The sequence below is a fragment of the Urocampus carinirostris genome, chromosome 12 (genome assembly GCF_059441175.1).
Source record: "Urocampus carinirostris isolate Australia breed hairy pipefish chromosome 12, RoL_Ucar_1.0, whole genome shotgun sequence".
NCBI classification, from domain to species: Eukaryota; Metazoa; Chordata; class Actinopteri; order Syngnathiformes; family Syngnathidae; genus Urocampus; species Urocampus carinirostris.
The window spans coordinates 20,361,789-20,385,639 of NC_142360.1; the positions used below are offsets into that span (position 1 = coordinate 20,361,789).

Genomic DNA, 23,851 nt, shown 5'->3' on the forward strand with positions numbered 1-23,851 from the left:
GTTGATTGGTGGGTGGGGAGAGGCATTGGAGCCATGTGACCCAGCACGTTGTTCCAGCGGGAGAGCTGATGTAATGTTTCGTTGTTTAAAACTGTTGAGAAGTAAATTAAATAATTTGATTTATGTTATTCATTTTGCAGACAGGGAACCAAATGTGTTAATCTAAATAATTGCTTGTTGTTATAATACCAAATATATATTTTTATTGAATAAAAAGGGCGAATACACACACTATCATATAAACGTGCATTTTTTTGTAAATACCCCTAAATTTGATTTATTTAACATAACATGAGCTTCAGTGCTAGGACCTTAGCTTGGCCTTTATACCAGGTCCTTGGCTTGGCCTTTGGCTTTGATGCTAGGCCCTTAGCTTGGCCTTTTGTGTACTTTCTATGAAGTCACTATCTTTGATTTTTGCATTTCGGAGATGGAATATGAGCTTGCTCTGTCCACTCCACGCATCGGCCCGGTATTGCAGTACCTCCGGGAACGGTGCATTCGCAATGATCGCAGCAAGGCTTTAGGGCTAGGACCTTAGCTTGGCCTTTTGGCTGAGAGTAAGTGTCCCGGCTCCTAGGCTTTGTAGCGTATTATGAACTGACCCGATAACGGATAATGGATAATGAATAACGAAGATAGATCAATAACCCTTAAAAACCCCAAAACCCCCTCACCTTTGGGGAGCTGACATGGTTCTCCGCCATTTTCCTGCAACGAGGTACCTACAGACCCCCAAACCTTATGATTGTGTGCTGAGAAGTCTGACAAGGCTAGACAAGTGGTGCATTTTGGTCCCTTTCAGTCCCTGCACTTTGCATTCTTTGTAGCTTGTTTTTGCTTGAACTACACAATACAGTGCCGTTAGTGGTCAAATATTACACAGTGTCCCTTTTAAATTACCTCAAAGCAACATTGTATATTATTTAGTGTATATAATTGATCTGCATATACAGCACATAAAACATGTCAGGTATATATATATATGTTTTCTTTTTGTATGTACATATTTAATTTTATGGTTATACACTTTCTTATAAACAACCCAAGTTGCAAAATACATTGTATTCGCATTTTTCTGTTAATAATAATAAAGGCAACCGTGAATCGCTTATATCTAGTAGTAAAAATAGATATAATTAAAAAAAAGATTTAAGTGATAAGCAAAAATACACACACGAACTATCATATAAACATGCACTTTAAGGACTTTTAGTATGAAAAAAATGCATTTATTTCCCACCATGAGCCCTGTATAGATGGGGGTTTTGGGGTTTTTAAGGGTTATTTATCTATCTTCGTTATTCATTATTCATTATCCGTTATCGGTCAGTTCATAATACGCTACAAAGCCTAGGAGCCCGGACACTTACTCTCAGCCAAAAGGCCAAGCTAAGGTCCTAGCCCTAAAGCCTTGTTGCGATCATTGCGAATGCACCGTTCCCGGAGGTACTGCAATACCGGGCCGATGCGTGGAGTGGACAGAGCAAGCTCTTATTCCATCTCCGGAATGCAAAAATCAAAGCCTAGAACTGACATAATTTTTCGTCATCTTGCCGCTGTACCCAAAAACCTCGCCAAAGGCTGGGCAAAAAAAGAAGAGAAGATCTGTTTGGCTTAAGAGTCCTCGTTGTTTCTATTCTTCCGTGTGTTTTAGCAATCGTTTAAGTTGCACAACACAGTGTTTCTATTAAAACACATTGTCCCTTTAAAATGAGAAACAATTTGACACATTTAAATTGTTTTAAACCACACTCAAGCAATTTGCGGCATTTATTTTGTGGCCGCAGTTCTACCCGTTTCCCGTAGGAGGTATAGAAGAGTTTTACACGCTTTTTTACAGAGGACCTGTAAAAGAAAAGAATAGAATAGAATAGAATAGAATAGAATAGAATAGAATATACCTTTATTATCATTGTTACAAAATGGGTTGAATATATTGTGACAACGAAATTGGACGTGGCACTCCAGTTTGACATTTTACTAAGAGAATAATAATAAAAAAAAGATAATTTACACAATATTTACACAAGAAAGTGTGGGTATGTAGAAGCAGAAGATATTTACATTGGGTGTTTACATACCGTTTAGGGATCGGATGAGTCTAATTTGCGGTAGTGCAAAATAGGCAACAGTGCAAAGTAAGCATAGGCATGAATACAATTTTACATCTGTATGAGGTAGTGTGTTTGCAAGAGTTTCAGTTTTTTGTGCAGTGTGTTTTAAGGGTGGTGATGGTGCTGGGGAAGAAACTGTCTCTGAGTCTGTTTATTTTTGTTTTGTGTGACCTGTAGCGTCTGCCAGAAGGCAGCAGGTCAAAGAGGTGGTGGCCGGCGTGAGAAGAGTCCTCTATGATGTTATTAGCTCTGCTGAGGTAGCGAGAGCAGGCAATGTCCTCCAGACTGGGCAGAGAGCAACCAACGAGTCTCTGGGCTTTGTTGATGACCCTCTGAAGTGTTTTCCTGTAGGCTACTAGGGGGGTAGTATTAGGACAGTAAGCTATTTTACATGAGTACAGAATTCATTTTGGAAATAAGATTCACACTTGCAAACCTCTTTGGAGATGAGGGATACTTTGTTGCTGATTAGAGCGGGGTGTTACAAGTTTGCATTGCATTTCTGAAATAACTCTTTAAGTCATGATCTCTTAACCACTACGGTCGTGGGGGGCCCCATTTCTTGGGCGTCCATCCCTCTACAGGCCCATAATGATTGTAAAAGCTGAAATAGTTGTATGTTTGTATCCCTGCTGATCAAGAATCCAATAAAAACATCTACATAAAGACACTAATCAAGGTAATTAATTATTTTCCATTGTTAATATTTTTTAATTGACTACAATCTCAATAACATTTGGAACTGATCCGTGGGCTACCTATATTGGGGAATACCTGGTCCACGATGGTGACCCCTGCACTAAATATAAGGGTTGTGTTTGTTTTTCAGCGTCAGACTGACGTCACATAAGTGTACATGTACTGTATTCAGGGTTGGGTAGGGTTACTTTTACTGGATTGCTTTAAATTACTTTTGGATCACTCAAATACCAAATATGCTAATAAAAGACAAAATAAACTAAATATGAATAAAATTACTAAATTTTGTGCAGGCTTGGGGAGTAACGGAATACATGGAATGGCAAAAATGATGTTGGCAAGCTGTTTGGATACATTTTCATTTTGTTTCTGTCGCATTTTATGATAGTTTTACCTGAGATCAAAGCCAGGAGAGAAAGCTTACCACGTGTTGTGAGTCATATTTTTTTTAATATTTAGTTTCTTTTGTCTTTTATTAGCATATTTGGTATTGGAATAATCCAAAAGTAATTGAAAGTAATCCAGTTAAAGTAACCCTACCCAACCCTGAGTTTGTACTTTAAAAAAAACTCGTTCTCCCAAGAAGTGCATGCAACAATAACTCGCAGACACGAACATTAATGTCGATATATTTTGATTGGGTAGTCAGTTTAGTTAAGGTATTAATACATATAAATTATAACCTACTTTACTTGTATATTACCTGACCCAATTTCAATACTTTTAATGCTTTCAGCATAGTGTTTTGTTTTTGGTGGCTGTCACCGTTAGTAACCTTTGCAATGAAGTCTCGCGATAACTTGAGGAGGAAGCCACTTAAGCGAAGTCAACGAGAGGCGCTCGTGTTGTGCTGACATAGCGATGGGAGGATAACGAGCTCCCCCTCCCTCTCTCCCGACACGAACATCAAAAAGAAGTTTTAAGTTGCGTTTATTCAGAAAAGTCACATTTGAAAGCGACTTTCATGTTATTTTCTTCACATTGCATGGCCGAAGACTTCCAACTGGCGAATCGCATCAGGGTCTTCCTCACCCTCTGTTCTCTTCAAGTCAGCCCTTTTAAAAAATGACCGGAGAGAAGATCCGATCCCTGCGGAAGGACCACAGACACAGCAGTCAGGGCGATGATTTGCTGGAACCCGACGACGAAGCAGCCCCCGGGACGTTTACCGCCTCCAAGTCGAACAGCAAAAACAGGGCGAGTCGAATCTTCAGTAACCACAAGTTAGTCAAGTCGACGTCGGCTCAGCTGCAGAAACAGAACCAGCAAGTCAACGTCAACAACTCGCCATCTTCGACTGATGTCGTCGACGACAATAACAAAAACCCCGTCGTCCGAAGTGGACGAGACTATCCCGTACATGAATGTGTCTTTAAAGGAGATGTCCGACTTCTTTCGTCGCTTATACGGACTCAAAACATTGCTCAGAAGGACATCCATGGTAAGTATTTTTTTAGCCCGGGTATGACACGTAAACTTGATGGCATGCAATATAATTCACGAATACACAATTACTATTGGTATGATCCCCAAACAACTACTGAGAACTGCTTTCATCTAACTACTTACAGGCATTTGTTTCCCCCTTATTAAAAGGGTTCATACTGGTGCTTGAAATCCTTAAAAATGCTTGGATTTGATGTTGTGTTTTCATGGATTGAAAAATGCTGAAATTTAGATGAAGTGCATGCCAATGCTTGAAATGGTTACCATGTTTCTCCATTCTACTTATAAATGACAACTGACACTGCTCTCTGGTGGCTTCACTTTGCAATTGCATTTCTTCTATCTCGTAATCTAACGACAGATTAGGTTGTATGGCAATGTCCTATAAAGCGTCATCGCCCCCACTGGGTCAGTGCATGCTACACCTAAACATGGTATGATGAATTGTGTATTAGTGCAGGGATCAAGAATCAATATTATTTATAATTCTAACATTTATTATGGGGATTGTAAAAAAAAAAGGTAGAGTTTTACAGTAGTATAAAAATTGCCTATGTAAATTACTAGGGTGAGAAGCTCGGTCATCCGGGAGGGACTCCGTAAAGAGCCTCTGCTCCTCCGCATTGAGAGGAGTCAGTTGAGGTGGCTCGGGCATCTGACAAGGATGCCTCCTGGACACCTCCCCCTGTTGTTGGGCATGTCCCTCTGGCAGGAGGCCTCGGGGACAACCCAGGACACGCTAGAGAGACTATGTGTCTAGGCTGGCCTGGGAACGCCTCAGGATCCCGCCGGATGAGCTTGATGAAGTGGCTGGGCCTAGGGAAATCTGGGCTCTCCTGCTGAGGCTGCTGCTCTCGCGACGGGACTGAATAAGCAGAAGAAAATTGATGAATGGATACATATGTAAATCGCAAAAATATTTGTGGCTCATGAAAAAGGTGTACGGACCCTGCATTTAGCGATAATAAACCTTACAAACACAACACGGGACCTATTAACTCAAAGCAAGACTATAGACTCAAAACAAGCATAATTTGTTTAAGCAAGTTTTTTTATTTTCCATTTCTCACTGTAAATGTGGAACTGGAGTCGTCCAATTTCGTTGTCACAGCATATCCCATGTTGTAACAATGACAATAAAGGCATATTCTATTCTATTCTATTCTATATGAACAACACAAACTATTTGTTCAGCACACTTATTAGTCTGTCCCCAAATGCAGTAAATTCAGTAGTTGTATTTAAAAAAGAAAAAAATAGTCCCGTCCAAAAATTGTTAAACGGCATACACAATGTGAAATGATCAAAGCTGTATAAAATATAGAGAAACATAAAAGTTGACAGGTATGTATTTACCCACAATTTTGTCGATTCTATGCAAAACGAGAATGTTTGCATTTGTAATTTTCAGTCCAGTAAAAGTACTGGACTAGTTTTTTCATATACTTGTTGTTATTATAAGAACAATCCCACTAAACTTACCACTTTCTGCTTTATATAACGATTCACCAACAATGCTATCACTTCGATGTGAAACGAGAATTTTTGCATTGGTAGTTTACAAACTAGCAAAAGAACCGGTTACGCTTATTTTTTCATACAACTGTTGTTATATTAGGATAACCCCTAAAAACCCACTGACTCCCGGTTTGATTCGACTATTTACCACTAGTAAGAATATTTGAATCGGTAGATTTCAGTCCAGCAAAAGTACTAAAATGTATTTCTTTATATTATTATAAGAACATTCCCTAAAAACCTATGTGAGTCCTGCCTTAATTTGACTTTTTACTTACAATTCTGTTAAATCTATGATTGCATTGGTAGTTTTCAGTCTTTTGAAAGAACTAAACTATTTGTTTTCATATAATTGTTGTTATATAGTTATTATTGAATAAACAGCCCGGTAGCGTTGGGGTAGGGCCCCCATGCCGAGACTTTGTTGTCGCTGGTTCGAGCCTCAGCCGAGTCAAACATTAGACTTAGAACATTGGTACCCATTGCCTCTCTGCTTGGGGGTCGGCTTTAGGAGTTGGAATTGTTAGGTTTGGTCACCTAATGACTCCCAATGTCAGGTGTTGTGACACATCTGTGGGTAGAACTATCGTTGCATCATTTACTGTGCACAGTCGTACAAATGTTTATGGGTTTTTGCACCTAGTTAATCAGAAAAAAAGAGGATAGTTATTATTGAATGATCACAAAAACTACCAAATCCTGCTCTGATTCAAACTTCCCCAACAACTCTGTCACTTCTAAATTGGGTCTGTGCATTGGTAGTTTTCACACCAGCAAAAATACTAAACTTTATTTTTTATACAATTGTTGTCTTTTTATGCAACAGCCACTAAGAACTTTTAAAACACTTAATCAATTTAACACTTACAAAAACATCTAGGGTTAACCTATTACAACTTCCTGGCTGAATATCAACTCTTTTATGAAGTTAAACATTCATGAAGACATGCAATAAATATCAGAATTATCACAGACAGTATGAGAAAGATTCCCCAGAACACACGGAGTTCTGCTTTAATTCAACTCCTTTCTCCTGGAAAGGAGAATCTTTGCATCAGTAGTTTTTAGTCCAGCATAAGTACTAAACCCAATTCTTTTTTAATACTATTGTATCTTTGCTATACTTCTAATACGTGTAATCAACTTAACGATACTGTATACAAATTCTCGTCTGATTATCGACACGTGATCTTTTATGAAGTCAAACATCAGGACATACAAGTACATCCATCCATTATCTGCACCGCTTATCCTCAGTAGGGTTGCAGGGGTGTCGGAGCCCATCCCAGGTATCTTCGGGCAGTGGGCAGGGGCACACGCTGAACTGGCAGAGCGACATACAAGTACATTATTAGAATAATCACAGACGCCGTGAGTGAGATTGCTTTAAATAAATTATTTACCAACAATTCTGTCAATTTTATGTTAAAAGGAGAATTTTTGCATTGCTAGTTTTCAGTCCATCAAAAGTACTTAACTTTATTTTTTTATATATAATTGGTGCCTTTTTGCAACAGCCCCTAATTGAACTCTGAAAACAATCAACTCAACACTGAATAATAAGGGTTCACCGATTACAATTTCCTGGTTGATAACCGACTACCAATCTCTTATAAAGTTAAAGCCACACTGCTCGATTGGTTTTGTCCTCATCCTAATATTCTAAAACGCATGCACCGCATACCTTCACGTTTCCAAACATGTTTTAGAGTAAGACATGTCACCAGTGCTTCTCAAAATGTTTGAGTGATATGAAAAAAAATGGTGAAAATTGACTGTCTCTCACTTTATTACAAAATCACACAATTCATTTGGGATGTTGAGTTTTTATAACCACCATTGAGTTATAATTTATTTTCTTTCGAATAAAATAATGATTTTATTTACTACAAACTACTGTGTTGGAAAATATCGCTATACAGGTTATACATAATGTCCACTGTTTGAATTTTGAGGCGATTTGATTAACGTACAATTCAAGACAAATATTATTAGGGTTTTACTTGAGCATTCAATTTGTGATGGCCTTTTTAGTGGCGGGAAGTTCGACTCGTTAGTATTCGTTTGGCTGGGCAAAGTCTGCTTAGATAAAAACAGGATTTCCGACCAAACACACCCTTGTTGCTCTTGTCTGTACTGGAATGCAACCTGTCCTCATATCACAGCACAGACTACATACAGCACAGGCCGGGGTCGGTCCTACTCATCTCTGTTTTGTTGAAGCTCTAACTTGTCTATCTCAGTTGTAAAGCGAGAGTCAGAGTGTGGGGCTCGGATTCCACTGCAGTCGGGCTGTAACCTCTTAAACTGCGCCCGCTGTTTTGCAAGCGGCATTTATAATTGCTACTATTTGATGGAGATTACAATGTCCTATGTTTATGATTCAAGGGTGCACTATTCTGCTTGATTCCTCATGAATCTGTATTCTTTGTATTCAAAAGACATTTTAGGTAATTTTTTTTCAGCATTGTGTGAACTATTTGAGGAAGGCCCTGGAGTAAGACATCGTGGTATGAAAGGCTTTAAATATGGGAATCAAATGACTTGTGTGATATAAAAGACTTGCTTTAAAAACTTGCTTCTGGTTCTGAAACAACAAGGACAAACATGGCAGTGACGAAACGGAGACAGTGCAAACCCCCCACCTTCTGGTTGGGCTCCAGTTACCCATGAATGTAATGAAGACCAGTGCAACGGATCATGGGGTGTTTGATGAAACATGAACCGATCAAGTACAATGCTGAAACCAGTGTGGTTAACAGGCATAATGGCCCGGCATTGCCAGGCATTCTACATGGGGGGTTGTTGGTACGGTTGTTTGTTGAAAAAGCGCCGGGAGGATACAAAGGCAAATGTTAAGCGATTGAGTTGGTATTTATTTCTTTGTAGGTGGTGACTTGACACAAAACTTGGCTAAAAACACTTGCAGAGTTCTAAGGAACAACTGTCAATTTTCACATGAATTGGGTCAGCGGTTTTGAAGCCTAAGAGCCAAATACAAACACACACACACAGAAATCAGGATTTATAAATAAGTTTATATAGATAGCGCTAATTGTTGAAAGTGTATTTGCTTTCATGTTTTTTGGTTTTAAACAACTTACCTGAAATTGTGTTCTTTTATTGGCTGTTTTTAAGACCCTGATCCACCAGCATGCAGTTTTAATGATAATTAAATTAATAATAATTTATTCATAAAACTTCTGCATTTAAATGTCTATTTAAAATACTTTTGAGTTTTGTGAACATATTGGTGTATGTATTCTGCTTGTCTTGTCACTCATAATGCTTAAAAAGGAAGACATGTTGTCCTGTTAATCCTAAAAGAAAGGCTCTGTAAGTGCTGTTTGGATTTCCCTCAAGGGATGCACCAATGCTTATTTCCCAATAATGCATTTCTAGGATGAACCCTGTGCACTTCAGTGTTAAATTACTCGTTTCACTCAACAATTTCCTTTTTGGTAAATGCATCATGCAATACTTTCACACTCTGACTGACTAGAATATGGGCGAGACGCTATTTTGGTTTCCTGGTGACTCGACTTTGTAATCATCTATTGGTACTAAACACAATGAATGTGTCTTCTGCCCTCTCTAGGAAACACACCGTTGCATTTGGCTGTCATGATGGGGCACAAAGGTGAGTTTTATTTCTATTCATGACATGTATTTAATCCGTTTTCTTATTTTACACATGTAAAAATTATGCGTATTAAATGAACGTCTCCAACATATGAAAGCAATCTATGTTGTCGTATATTTATGCCATAAACTCATCCACAGAATAAGTTTTAGTTTTATGTCTATGAGTTGTGTCTGTTATGACCTTTCAAGCATGAAAAAATGATTAAAATGACCTTCTTCTTTAGTCAAAATGTTCTGGACTGAATGCTGCAGTCTAAAATATTAATTTACTTCCCTTTGGATTGTGCAAGTAGACCTTGGAGCGCAGAGTTGAAATATTTAACAGCAAAGAACAATTCTAGAATATTTCCTTGACTGGACTTCAAATTTGTTCTTGAAAGGGAACAATGCTTGCAATTTCCGTCTCAACCTAAATGGAATTTAAAGAGCAGAATAGGATCGGACACTGTAGAATTGATTGTGTTAATGAGGTTGCCAGTCTCTTGCCTGAGCTGCTGGTATGTACTCCAGAGATGTTCCAGTTAGACGGACAGAGGCCACAGCCTGACATCATGCTAATCTGGGTGTGGCTGTCCTCTGGGTGATGGTGAGACTGTTTGTGCAGGCCTTTGTGTGTCTTTTCACTGCCCCACTATAAACCCTAGGGATGTACAGTAGATTAAAAATGAATGGACACGAGCACTCAATAAGTGCAGACAGACGTCTGTTTAGGTTTAAGCATGTGTCCTTTGAAGCCATTTTCTGATTAGCTATGATCTGCTATCATTGTAAAAATAGATGGAATAAAAGGAAACATTATATTTCGATGACATTTAGCTCTTTAAATGTCAGACATTTTTCTCAAATTGGCAGAGCTGATCCCAGCAATTGTTTTCCGTTTCGACTAAATTTTAAAGGCCCGCAGAAAATTTAGTTTTGCTGCTATATAGGTATAGGACATATCAAAAGAACGCTTGAACCCTCACATCTTTCATTAGAAAAAAAAACTATGTTTCTAGCGTTTACCATTGTTTCGTAAACAAACAGTTGAACATTGCTAAATTTCTTGAAATCAATAGTTTCCAGCAAAACTTCTGAGAAAAACGGCTTTTCGTGCGATCATGCATTTCAAGCAGAACTTTCATTTCGGTGCTTTTTCAATTTGTGTTACCTCTAATAGCTAAACAATGCTGTCCATAAACACAAGGCCTCTTTACTTGCAAAATAAAATTATATTGCAAAAACGCCGAACGATGAATGAACTTTGCAAGAACCTTTCAACGACTGATGTTTCTGGTGATCACACGATTTCGGACAACCTGGCCATTGTGTTACGAACAATCGTTAGTAAGTTGAATTTGTTCGTAAGTTGCTTCTATACTATATTTTGTATGTTTAAGGTTTATACAAGTATCTTTAAGGCTTGTATAAGTAACCTGTATTGTTTGTACCAAAAAATAAACATTACATGAAATGATGTGCTCTATAAAGATAAATAAAGTTGAGTTTACCTTACTTTTGAGAGATGAGCTTCAGGAGGTCCTCCTCTGTGGTAAAAAGTGGCCGAAAAAAAGCATTCCGACCATTTTCTCAACCATATCAAGCGTTCTTATTCCACTTTCATTTCAAAAGAAGCGGCTCGCCTCTTCTTTATTTATAAAAACGTCAAAGTTTTGAGCGTGCTGGAGATTCAGTACACATACCACTGTATGTTTACATACGAACTAGAAAGAAGAAGCAGATTTTTTTTATTTCCGGGTGGATGCTGGGTCACCTTTCACAGCGCCACACGCCAGTAGCGGCGGAAAAAACACTACAGTACTGTCCTGTACTCTGAAAAAGGTGCACACAATACAAAATCTAACTTACAGCAATGTCCGGATATTTTTCGACGCCCCGAAAAAAATGTTTGTATCTACCGTTTTACGTCAGCCGACTGGTCGTAAGCAAAGAGCGTCTGTACTCCCGAGCAACTTATAGTCAGTAAAATACTGTATTTGCATATCTTTCGTTTTGATTCATTTATTATACTCACATTTTTTAGGTGGTGCAATCCTGTATTCTGTTTCTACCATGTTTTTCACATGCAGCATGTGACTTATTATGAAATATATAAGTGACACCAGTCAGACCGAAATCTTGTGTTTTTCCCACCAACTCCTTTGAGTCCTCAAAGAGTTATCTATTTTCAGCACTTTAGACTGCTAAAGAACTTGTGAGATAACACCCATGCATGTGGGCAAACATAATACTAGTAAAGAAAAATCTTTATTTTATTTTTTTATTTTTATTATTAATTTAAACAAAACGTCTTTGCCGAGGTGAGTTTTGTTTATCATGTTTATTTTTTCCAGTTACGCCTGGAGAAAACTACGCATGTAATGGGAATAGTGTGGCCTGCAAAATATGAGGTCACGACTTGACGATTTAAAACAATCTGCAGCGCCAGGCTTTTGTAATGTGGTCAATTATATTTGTAAAGTACTTTCTTCCTACAGACGGAACTTGACTACATTTGTGGCCTTGGCCCCTGGGAAATCACGGCTAACATTCTTAATTGGAATATGCTCTCTCCACAATGAGCGCCAGCATAACAAATTGAATAGGGATTGTGATGATGTGCTATTTTAACCATCATTCCACTAAATTAGTGAAAACAATGTCAGTCGCATTAATGTTTCCCAATGAAGGATGTTCAAACCGTGTTCTGTTTGCCGACCCGCATGATAAGTAGATTTTGCACGTCATTGCCCCGTTAATGAAATCTTGCCGTTCTGTTGTTTAGGGCGACAGGAAATGGCTCCCAGTGATTATGTAACGTGTCTGCTAAATGTTGTCATTACACAATCGTTGGCTTACATATGTAGGTGAAAAGCTTCAGGGAATCTAAAGCTTACGTCAGAGCGCACGTGCGGTTTCCGTTATCGGCCGTCTCTGAGGTACGACAGATGTTTACTGCAGTTGGGCACAGATGTTTGATGTTTTATTTGTGGTAAAAAAAAATGTGGCAGCTGCACTCTGATTTACTGGAAAAACTGCAGTGATCCCTAATTCTATTAACTTGAGGCCTTCCTGAGTCTCAAAGGGAGGAGTTCAAATCTTGGAGCCTGTTGCTGGATTGCAAATTAGATTTAGCGTAGATTTGAAGGACAATGATTCGGTGATACTGTACATATTTTTGATTTTACGCTGAATCAACCTTTTCGTTTTATTAAACATATTTTGAGTTCAGGAAAACTTGGTGTTGAGCACGCTCCCCTACTTTTGACCATTTCACTTCCGGACATTGCTGTAAGTTAGATTTTGTATTTTATGCACCTTATTCAGAGTACAGGACATTACTGTAGTGCTTCTCTCCGCCGCTATCGGCGCGTGGTGCTGTGAGAGCTGTACCAGAATCCCCTTCCTCGTTCGTATGTAAACATACAGTGCTACGTGTACTGAATCTCCAGCGCGATCAGAACTTTGACATTTTTATTGTTTAATATCTCGTGCATCCATTCAATATGGTTGGTGTAAAGTGTAAAGAAAAGGCGAGCCATTTGTTTTGAAATGAAAGTGGAATAAGAATGCTTGATGCAATTAAGAAAATGGTTTGAATACTTTTTTTTTCAGCCACTTTTTGCCACAGAGGAGGACCTCTTGAAATGCATCTCCCCAAATTAAGTTAAACCTCACTTTATTTATCTTTATAGAGCATATTATTTTATCTAATGTTTATTTTTTAGTACAAACAATACAGGTTACTGATACAACCCTTAAAGATACTTATATAAACCTTAAACATACAATATATACCACTGAAGCAACTTCAACTTACGCACAGGGTTAGGTAGGGTTACTTTAACTTGATTACTTTCAATTACTTTTGGATTACTCCAATACCAAATATGCTAATAAAAAACAACAACAAAAAAATATGAATACAATTGTGACTCACAACACATGGTAAGCTTTCTCTCCTGGCTTTGATCTCCGGCAAAACTAACATAAAATGCGACAGAAACAAAATGAAAACACACAGCTTGCCAACATCATTTTTGCCGTTCCATGTATTCCGTTACTCCCCAAGCCTTCACAAAATTTAGTCATTTTATTCATATATAGTTTATTTTGTCTTTTATTAGCATATATGGTATTGAAGTAATCCAAAAGTAATTGAAAGTAATCAAGTTAAAGTAACCCTACCCAACCCTGCTTACGAACGATCGTCCGGAACCTCGTTCGTATGTCGGGCAGTGTCTGTACTTGATTTTAGGATTGGCCGAGCATTAAAGCTGGCATTCTTAGCTCTATTGCAGTAAAGTTTTAGGCACTACAAATACCCAAATGTTGACATTTTTGTTTCTTTGTTCTTAGTCTATTCAGTATTAAAAAAGGATTTCACATATGATATGATTCAAGAGGCCTGTGCACATTGTATCATTTTTTGGAACAAGGGTCTCGAACTCATGGCACAGGGCCAATTGCGGCTCCCAGGATGATAGTTTTGCCCCAGACTTAAAATAAAGTTAAGGGAGACTGTGTATTATTTTTGCACTAGATGTCGCTGTATTCTGTCGTGCCACTAAAAACAGGTGCTAAAAGCACAACGGAAGAAGACAAAATTTTGGAGACTTAGTGACCAAATTGCACGTTACTACCTTTGAATGGAATATAAATACAATGCATAAAAAGAAAAAGAAAAAAAAGAAGAAATAAGACAAAAAGTAAAACTTTAGAATAAAGGAAAATAAACATGAAAAAAAAGAAATAAAAAGAAAAAAGTGAAAAATGTAAATGTATGTCTAGAACCCTTTACAACAATCCTCTTGGATTGAAGATGAAATAAGATAAAAAGTAATACTCAAGAAAAAGGAAAAATGAAAGAAAATAAATAAGTGGAAAAAAACGGGAAAAAAATTCTCTTTTCTTTTATCCTTTTTCTCCATTTTCCTTTTTTTCCCTTTTCTTTTTATTCCTTTTTTTTTGCTTATTCTTATTTCACCCCTATTTTAATATATTTTTTTAAATATTTCCTTCTTTTTGTGTTCCTTTGAGAAAGGCTAGGTAAAAATTAAAGAAAAGGGTGCTTTTTGCTCACTTTCAGTCTCCATAGTCTGTAGTCTTCCTTGCACTACACATTATAGCAACATCTAGTGGACAAATATAAAACACTGTTCCTTTATGAACAGCGGAATGTTGGTTTTTTTTTTTTTTTTGGGAAAACCCCATTTGGCCCATCCTCACTTGGATCCGAGCTTCAGCGGCCCCAACACTAAGACTCCCTGTCTTAAAATTTTTGTTTTCCTTGAAATTTAAATTATATAGGTGTATTTTGTTTCTTTATCATCTATCGGGTGTTAAATTATCCGTACCTACAATTAGTTTTTGAATACCTTTCAGAGCATGGGTGTTGTAGAGCGTGGTGTGGGGATGCACTGCGGCATTGAGTTCAGCACGTGGGCCATATGTTGCGACCATCCCGAGACCGAATCTCTCTGCAACAACGAGTAAGAGGACGGTATCAGATTTACCAACATGTTTGCTGGTTCTTGGGAATGAGCGTTTTTTTTCTGTACAAGGGAATCTCCCCAAATCGACTAGCATTGTAAGGCGAAACTTCCTTTTTTTGCGTGTAACTTTCAGCGGTCGAAAACTCCCATAATCTCCGGCACCACCCCCTCCCCTTTTTTTCCGATCATCAATTCTCTGTTAATGAATTGTGTGTGCTATTTCAATCGGCCTGGTTCATTAAATTAATTTCCTTGGGATTAATAATTCATATCAGAACTCGAAGAACTAAGAGTAATAGTGTCATATAATTTTTTTTTACCAGTGTAGGAAATTCTAGCACCCTATAGAGAAAAAATTATTTATGGTGGAGGATAAGCAACACCTTGAGGTAAATTTGTTTAGGGATTGCAGTTAAAGAATAATAAATTTAAATCCTAACGACTTTCAAAATTGGAGCGAGAAAAATCCCTACAGTGTCCAAGTCAAACGGATAGTATGGACAAATAATGAATTTAGACCGATCGAATTTTAAAACCTTTTAAAACGACGCATATTGTCTCGTGAACCTGATTGAACCCACTGACAAACCAACAAATACATCCCATATGATCAGATGTCTGTTATTTTTAATTTTTGACAGGCGCAAGAGACAAAAAGTTTTGATATAAAATTACCACTACATGAACATTAAATGAAATAAAGCGTTAATATCAAGAAACTATTGGTAGGCTATAATTTACAATAAAATAAAGTGCAAGGGGAAGTGATGTACAGTACAAACAAATACAAAACATATGTTTTTATCCCCACTAATCATCAGATACAAGGTTAGAATCAATTGAAATCAAACAGAAGTAAAAAAGGACTGATGGGAAAAAGCTGAGGCTTATCTTGTTTCCGAGTGCTTGATACAATAATGAATCAAGATCATCTCAGGGGCCGAAGAAAACGTTCTCGTGGCCTATGGGCTTTTACATGTGTGTTCTAGCGCAGTGTTTATCAACTTGTGGATAAGGACCCAAAAGTGGGTCCCATTTTCAGTTGGGCATGGTACTTAGCCATGTCATAATAATGCTAAGAAGAAGAAACAATGGAGGATTAGTTACAACCATTTCAAGGACATGGGGATAATACCCAGTTCAATCTCTTCCGGTTCAGTTAATCGGCGCCGTTTCAATTGTGTTTGAGAGGGAACCACATCTCAATTTATTGGGGTTTTGTTTTTTGTTTTCCTTTTACTGCACATAATAATGGGGCTCACAAATCTCCCAGGAAGATTTGTGAAAAGGGGAAGGAAAAGTGAAAAACATTGACAAAAGCTATTGAGCCGAAGAAAGAAAAGGATGCCATCGACGTGCTGCTGGAAAGTACCGTAAATCGTTTCTAAATGTGATATTTTTACCTTCTTTTCTAGCAGTATATTCATCTTTATCATCTAGAAAAATAATTATTGTTGTTTAGGTACACATTTTAGCAATGTTTTGGGTACAAATTTCTTTCAGTATGTGGCTATTTTAAAGCCAATTATATATGATTTAGGCTTTTTTGCCAATATTTACGGTGATCTGAAGTCCTTTTGGTTTTGTTGGTCATTTTGTTTTCTGAAAAAAGACGATTAATACGGTACGATATCTGCTTCATACTGCATAATCCTTTCCATACATTATAGAAGTGGACATTTTTCTCGATTTTGGTCGCGGGTAGTAATTAGGGTGCAATGGTGGGTCCTTAAACCAGACTATTTGAGAACCACTGTTTTAAAGCAAATGCATGCAACAAACTAAGACCCAATGCTGTTAATGTCATGTGAAAAGTATTCTTCTTCGTTGCCATTAAGAATAAATGGCCACCGCACCTTGACATAAGCAGTTTATGTGGTACTTTTCATTTTTGTTGGGACAGACGTAGCTTTGGACTTAATGGCTAAGTAATCTTATTTGCTGTGATGCTGATGCCGAAGCACTCAAAGTGAAAGCACTTGTCTTGAGACAATGGCTGCACTTCATCTGCTTCACTGCTTATTCGAAAAGGTGGTAGGAGAGCTCGGGCCTTGTTTATCAAGTGAACACTCCATTATGTGTTTAGCTGACGAATTCACTTTGTTGCTTAGTGTTCCGGCAATGAGCTGTGAAAACTTCACTAACCTTTTAATGAGTGACGCCATCACATTGAAACTGTCTGCTACGCTGGGACAACGGGGGATTGATACATGGGTAGTTTCTTTGCTCACTGGCTGCTCGCAGAACACATACTGTCAAATTCGGACTACAGAGCGCACAGGATTATAAGCCGCACCCTGTACATTATTAAAGTAAAACACATTTTGTACAAACATAAGCCGCAATTGCCCACATTGAAGCATGAGGTATTTACAAAAGAAGACGGTACAGTGTTTTAATAATACACGGGACTTTAACCCTTTAACGGACTCTTGATAAACAAATACGTATCTGTACGATGGCACCAGTCACCAAAATATGTCTTGCCACATTCATTGGAAAGCTTATACTCTGGGGATTTTGAAAGAAGAAGAATTTACTTTTATTGTCATTCTTTGTAACCATGCACACAGAACGAATTGTCGATACACCTGACCCGTACAGTTAAACTGTAGCGAGTTGATGCAGCCGCAGCCAAACAGGGCGCAGCCATTTTAGTCATTAGGTGACCAAACCCCCCAATTCCAACCCTTAATGCCAAGCAGGGAGGGAATGAGTACCAATGTTGTAAGTCTTAGGTATGAATCGGCCGAGGCTTGAACCAGCGACCTCCCAGTTTCGGAGCGGGCGCCCTACCATCTAGGCTACCGAGCTGGTAAATTTCTGGTGATTCAAGATATGATGACCATTTCAAAGTATACTCATCTGAGAAATCCATCAGTCTGAAACAGGGTACCTGAAACTATAAAGCCGGCGTAACTCACCACTTACGTCCCCTGGCCGTCTTCAACTTCTTTGAATGTCAAGGACAAGAGCTTGCTCTGTCCACTCCACACACCGGCCCGGTATTGCAGTACTTCCGGGAACGGTGCATTCGCACTGATCGCTGCTTGGCTCTGTGGCTAGGACCTTGATTCAGCCTCTTGGCTGAGAGCAAGTGTCTCGGCCCCTTGGCTTTGTAGCGTATTATGATTTGACAGATAACCTTACAAAATCCCCCCCCACAATCCATCGAAACCAACCGTGTCAAATATTTACTCCAAAACACACGATAATGCCGACAGATTAATAGAAATTCGCCTTGAACATTTCTGTTTCGTTGGACGTTGCTTCTTGTAATCCTTTCGTTTCGCCAGATTATTTCCGTTTACAAATCAACAGACTCATAAAATTATTCCCACCATGGTAGTTAGCCATCCCCTTTCGATTGACACCTATTCAATGATAAGTGTTTGTTCATGCTAGTTTTATTCATGCACAGAGCACGAAGTTACATGAAACTTGCTTCTACCTCAACGCATATATTCCACCTGTCTCACTCTTACCTTTACGGCTTGGGCACCCCTGGTGGCCGTTAAAAAAAACGCATGAATTGGCCGCATCATTGCATAAGCTGCAGGGTTGAAAGCCTTGGATAAAAGTGGTGGCTTGTAGTTCAAATTTTACGGTATTTGTTTTACTCCTGAGTGTCCGTTTGGCCATTATGAAGCTTACTATTTTTATTGTCAGTGTTTGATTACACGGTGAATTGTTCGTCATGGATGTTAGCACAAAGTGTTCTCTGGTGTCGATTAGGTTGAAAACGAATTTCATTTATGAAAGGAAAAGATCATTTGGAATTTAAATCCGTATTTTTAAGCTAGATGCTTTCAACAAGAAACATTGTTTTGGAACACTGATCCCACCAGATCAACAGTAGCATAAAAGCTCTTTTACAGCTTGATAATGTAAAAGTACAACAAAAAAAGACTTAATCAGGTTTTCAGGGTTTGTACGGGTGTTTAAAATCCTCGAAGCTTGAATTTTCATGGTGTGTTTTCAATGCTTGAAAGGTGCTTACATTTCGGGTGAAGTGCTTGAAATTGTTGCTATGTTTCTCATCAGTCGCACTTGATAGAACACGCTTTGAAAAAAGGACCAATAAAAAAACTATGCTCGTTTTTATTTAACTTTGTTTCATTTTGATGGAAAACAGTGGGTTTCTGTGATTATTTTTTTTTAAATTTACAACATGCAACCCATATTCTGTGACGAATCAAGTTGAGCTAGTATTTACAGGTGAATTATTTTGACAATAAATATATTTTTTTATTTTAAAGGTTTAGGTTGCATGAGTTCTTTTAGGATGCCAGATGGTTTAGTATGATATTCAGCAGCTTTGTGGTTTAAACTATAGCGGTAAGCAATTAATCACCGGCTTTTGGATAGGAGGATGTTATCATTTTTTTCACATTGCTGTAAAGCAATCTAGTCCATCTTCAATGGCTAATAACACAACCAATTCAACCTGTAAAATGTAACGATTTTTATATTCACCATATTCATGTTATTGTCTGTTGCTCCTCGTATTAATGTACTGCTTATTTTCCGTCTGCAGAATGTGCTCATCTATTGCTGGCCCACAATGCACCAGTAAAGGTGAAGAATGCACAGGGATGGAGCCCCCTCTCAGAGGCTATAAGTTACGGAGATAGACAGATGAGTAAGTATGATTGTCTAAAACTGCACTGTGAGATGAGGACACGGTCCTCGGTTGAGTTTTTAGGAGTTCAAAACCGATAAAAGCAACAGATGAAAAAAATCAAACCCTCCCAAACATTTAACTGCAGCCTGCCAGTAAGGGCAGCTCGGCTTGCTTTGAACATGACATTCCTCAAGGCCCTTCAGCCTTTGGTGTTAGGATTAAAAGAAATGTGTTTTCTCACTCCTCATTGGCGCAATAATCCCAAACCCTCTTCAACCTCATTTAACCCCTACACGCCACTTTCTGATTCTTTATTAATAGTAACAAAAGTCGCTCAAAACATTTTTCATTATTTGAAGCGATTTTTAAATCTAAATTCATGTACTGGCAATGTTCGATTCTAAAGCTTTGAATTCGATTAGACTAAGACCTCGGTTATCGCGGTTAATGGGGACCAAAACCACCCGCAAAAAGTGAAAATCTGCGAAGTAGCGACGCCCCTTCAAAAAGAAAAAAAAAATCTCATCTCATCTCACTATCTGCACCGCTTATCCTTATTATTCCCATAACCCGCGGCGCGGGTACTTTCGGGCGCGATACGCACGACACGGCGACAAGCTTCGCGCGGAGGCCGGCCTGTTGGAAGCGCAGAATCGCCCCCCCCCCCCTGCGTGAGGGGGGGAGGATTTTGCACGGGAGTCGGATTTGGGCACAACACTGGCGCGCGGTTTTGGTGCGGCTTCCGCTTCACCGCCCCCTAACCCCACAGGTCCCCCCTACCCCTTTCCACCGCGGCCCTGTCCGTCGGCCGGAGCCAACGAGGTCCGTGTAGAGCCATCGCGGCCCGAGTGGGAGACGTTGGTGACTTTTTCATCCGCGTTAACAAACGCATTTTGTAGAATACGATCGCGCTTTATTGTTTCGCCCAATTATTTTAATTAGCTCGCTTTATGGTTTCAATTATATAGAATACGATCGCTTTTGTCGGAAGCGCAGCAGAATGCGCGTTCACGCGAGGGGGGGAGGATTCTGTACGGGAGTCAGATTTGGGCACAACACCGGGAAATGAGAACGGGTCCAGACCAGTGTGTTAAGTGCCTCCATTTTAAAGACTAGGGTCGTCGGCTGAGGGGGATACCCGCAAAGAGTGAAAATCTGCAAAGTAGCGATGCCCCTTAAAAAAAAAAAAAAAAAAAAAAAAAAATATATATATATATATATATATATATATATATATATATATATATATATATATATATATATATATATATATATTTTTTACCATTACAGATCGCAAAGCTCTGAATCCGCGAACCGCGAAGTAGCGATGTCCCACTTTATATGATATCACACGAAAATATTTATATTTTCAAAATCCAACATCAGATTTACCATTGTTTTCCTGATTTTGACACTACTTTTCTCATGTTGATTTGATTACTATTAGTTTTTAACACGGGATCCATCCATCCATTATCAGCACCGCTTATCCTCAGTAGGGTCGCGGGGGTGCTGAAGCCCATCCCAGCTATCTTCGGGCAGTGGGGAGGGGACACTCTGAACTGGTTGCCAGCCAGTTGCAAGGCACAGAGGGACAGACACCTCACTCGCTCATTCACACCAAGGAACAATTTAGAATGACCAATTACCATGACATGCATGTTTTTGGAATGTGGAAAGAAACCGGAGTGGCCGGAGGAAACCCACGCAGGTACGGGGAGAACATGCAAACTCCACACATGAAGGTTTGATCCTATGACCTCAGAACTGTGCCGCACACTCGCTAACCACTGCACTGCCGTGCTGCCCCTCGAATAACCATATTTTAAGATTTTAATTAGTGCATAATTTTTTATGGTAAATGGTACTTCATTTTTAAAGAATTGTTAGATGGCTTTTTTACCACTGCTTTAATACCATCTTATTAGTTTAATTGAAGTATAGTTATTCTAAATACTATATAAATACATTAAACCAAAAACACTTTTGTTGATGTGTTCAAACCTTTTCAATTTTTCCATCTTCAACACATGCAGCCTCTCTACTACGTTCTGATCCATACAGCATTTGAGAAACCCCAAGGCCACCAGCTGGGGGGTAGATGAACAAAAAAAAAAAGAACATAATTGGCATATTAGTGGCCAGAAAAGTGTGATTGTCACAGCAAGATGCTATATCCACAATCATTACTAACCACTTATTTCCATCGTAATTCCAGAGTAAGCGATCATGACTGTCTGACACAATTGCGCTTGAGCATTGACTGATTTCATTATGCTGCTATTGAGTTTTTTTATTATACCATGTCTGCACTTTTACTTTCAATGCGAATATCGGGTTATCGATGGGTATTGGGTTTTTATTTATTCTAAATATTTATTCCGTTAATCTCATCGCATTTTCTATTGTGAATGGATGACTGGATGCTCCAAACTAAGTGTTGTTGTTCTTTGACAAATTCTGAACTAAACGGAACCAAAAAAAGACTTAATTATATAAAGGATAACATTTTTTTTCTTTGGCACATGTACATACATTAGCTCCCTAAGTGGTTGTTTCATACCTTTTGATATTCTTCTTTTGGAAAAAAATTGGATGACTTCCCGACACTTTCTATTTCACAAATTGGTTTCTGTCAGGATTCCATGTCACATATTCACTCTTCTACCATCACAACATCAAATAGAGAAGGAAAAAAGAAGTTCTTTTGTAGATGTGAAGTTATATCTTCGTTTAACTGGAACAGAAGAACAAGAAAAAATGCATGTCTGGTCTTGTCACGCCTCCTTACACCCAACTCCTAAGTACCAAATGTAATCGCAGGCTATTATTAGCATAAGACATTTTATGAAAGCTCTAATTGTCTGAAGTTATTTTGAACCAATATTTGTGACCTACTTTTTTGGGATCTTGTTTGGAAGCCCGTTCGAAATCAAGAAAGAAATGGGTTGATCTTTACTGGCAAAGGTTTGGCAGTTTGTGCCCTTAATTGCCTTCTGCTGTCTTTTTTGATTCTTTAATGGTGGACACATTAAAGAACCTATTAAGATTATCTTTCTTGCCATTTATTCCTTTCTCTCTGACTTTCTCTTTCTCTATCTCTTGCTGTCTCTCGGTCTCTATCTTTTTCCCTAGTTTTCTTTCATTCTTTCTTCCTCATTCTCTTTCTCTCTTTCTTTCTCTTTCTTTCTTTATCCCTCCTCATCTTTCTCTCTTGTAAATATATAAATATATATATATATATATATATATATATATATATATATATATATATATATATATATATATATATATATATATATATATATATTATTTCTGATGGCAAAAAAATATCCGGACATTGCTGTAAGTTAGATTTCGTATTGTGTCCCCCTTTTTCTGAGTACAGGACATTACTGTCGTGATTCTTTTCGCCGCTACCAGTGTGTGGCGCTGTGAGAGCTCACCCTGCATCCACCCCGAAGAAGAAATCCGGCTTCCTCTTCCTGTAAGAGTCCCAGTTCGTGTGTAAACATACTGGACTGTATCACCAGCGCGCTAAGAACTCTGACATTTTTATTGTTAATATCTTGTGCATCCATTTAATATGGTTGGTGTAAAGTGTAAAGAAGAGGCGAGCCGTCCCTTTTGTAACGAAAGTGGAATAAGAAAACTTGATGCGGTTGAGAAAATGGGTGGATCGCTTTTTTCAGCTACTCTAACACGGAAAAGGACCTCTTGAAGTTTATCTTCCAAAATTTAGTTAATCTTAACTTTATTTATCTTGAGCATATTTTACGAAATGTTCATTTTTTAGTACAAAACAGTACAGGTTGCTTATACAAGCCTTAAACAGACATATATAAACCTAAAAAAATACATTTCATACAAAATATAGCACTGAAGCAACTTACGAACAAATTCAACTTACATTCATAAGTAGGGGAGCGTCTGTATGTACATATATATATATATATATAGATGGCATGATTTTATTTCTCCTTTTTCTCTTTTCTATATTTCTATATCTTGTTCTTTCTTTATCTTTTTTTGTCTCCTTCTTTCTTTGGTTGTCTATTTCCTCTTTCTCTCTTTGTCTTTCTATCATGTTTGTCAGTTTGTGTCCTGAGTTGCCTTCCGGCCACGCCGTTCTGCAGTCGTCTCGGGTTCTTTAATGGTGGACGCAGACATTGCAGTGTTTACTCATTAGGGATGTTTCTACTTGAAGGTGACGGACACTAATTAGTGGCAGTCGTTGGCTCTCTGTTGATTTGGCCTCGGGCTGGCTGCTGAACTTCAATTTTTCTCTCTTGTTTACCAGAGGAAAATAGGGGGGGGGGCATGAAGTG

At 38.4% G+C, this 23,851-nt stretch overlaps 1 protein-coding gene and 2 pseudogenes across 1 annotated transcript in view; 2 read left to right on the top strand and 1 right to left on the bottom strand.

Moving 5' to 3' along the window:
- Positions 1-333: 333 nt before the first annotated feature.
- LOC148355213 (U2 spliceosomal RNA) lies at positions 334-506 on the top strand (annotated as a pseudogene).
- A 921-nt stretch (positions 507-1,427) lies between these two features.
- Positions 1,428-1,596, bottom strand: LOC148355214 (U2 spliceosomal RNA; annotated as a pseudogene).
- A 2,047-nt stretch (positions 1,597-3,643) lies between these two features.
- Positions 3,644-23,851, top strand: part of LOC148355215 (ankyrin repeat domain-containing protein 13C-like) — a 43,114-nt gene continuing 22,906 nt past the window's right edge. The window contains exons 1-3 of the mRNA XM_088349270.1: positions 3,644-4,257; positions 9,379-9,420; positions 19,437-19,541. Of these exons, the coding sequence (XP_088205396.1) occupies positions 3,882-4,257; positions 9,379-9,420; positions 19,437-19,541 (523 nt within the window). The 5' untranslated portion in view covers positions 3,644-3,881. The remainder of the gene's footprint in view (positions 4,258-9,378; positions 9,421-19,436; positions 19,542-23,851) is intronic.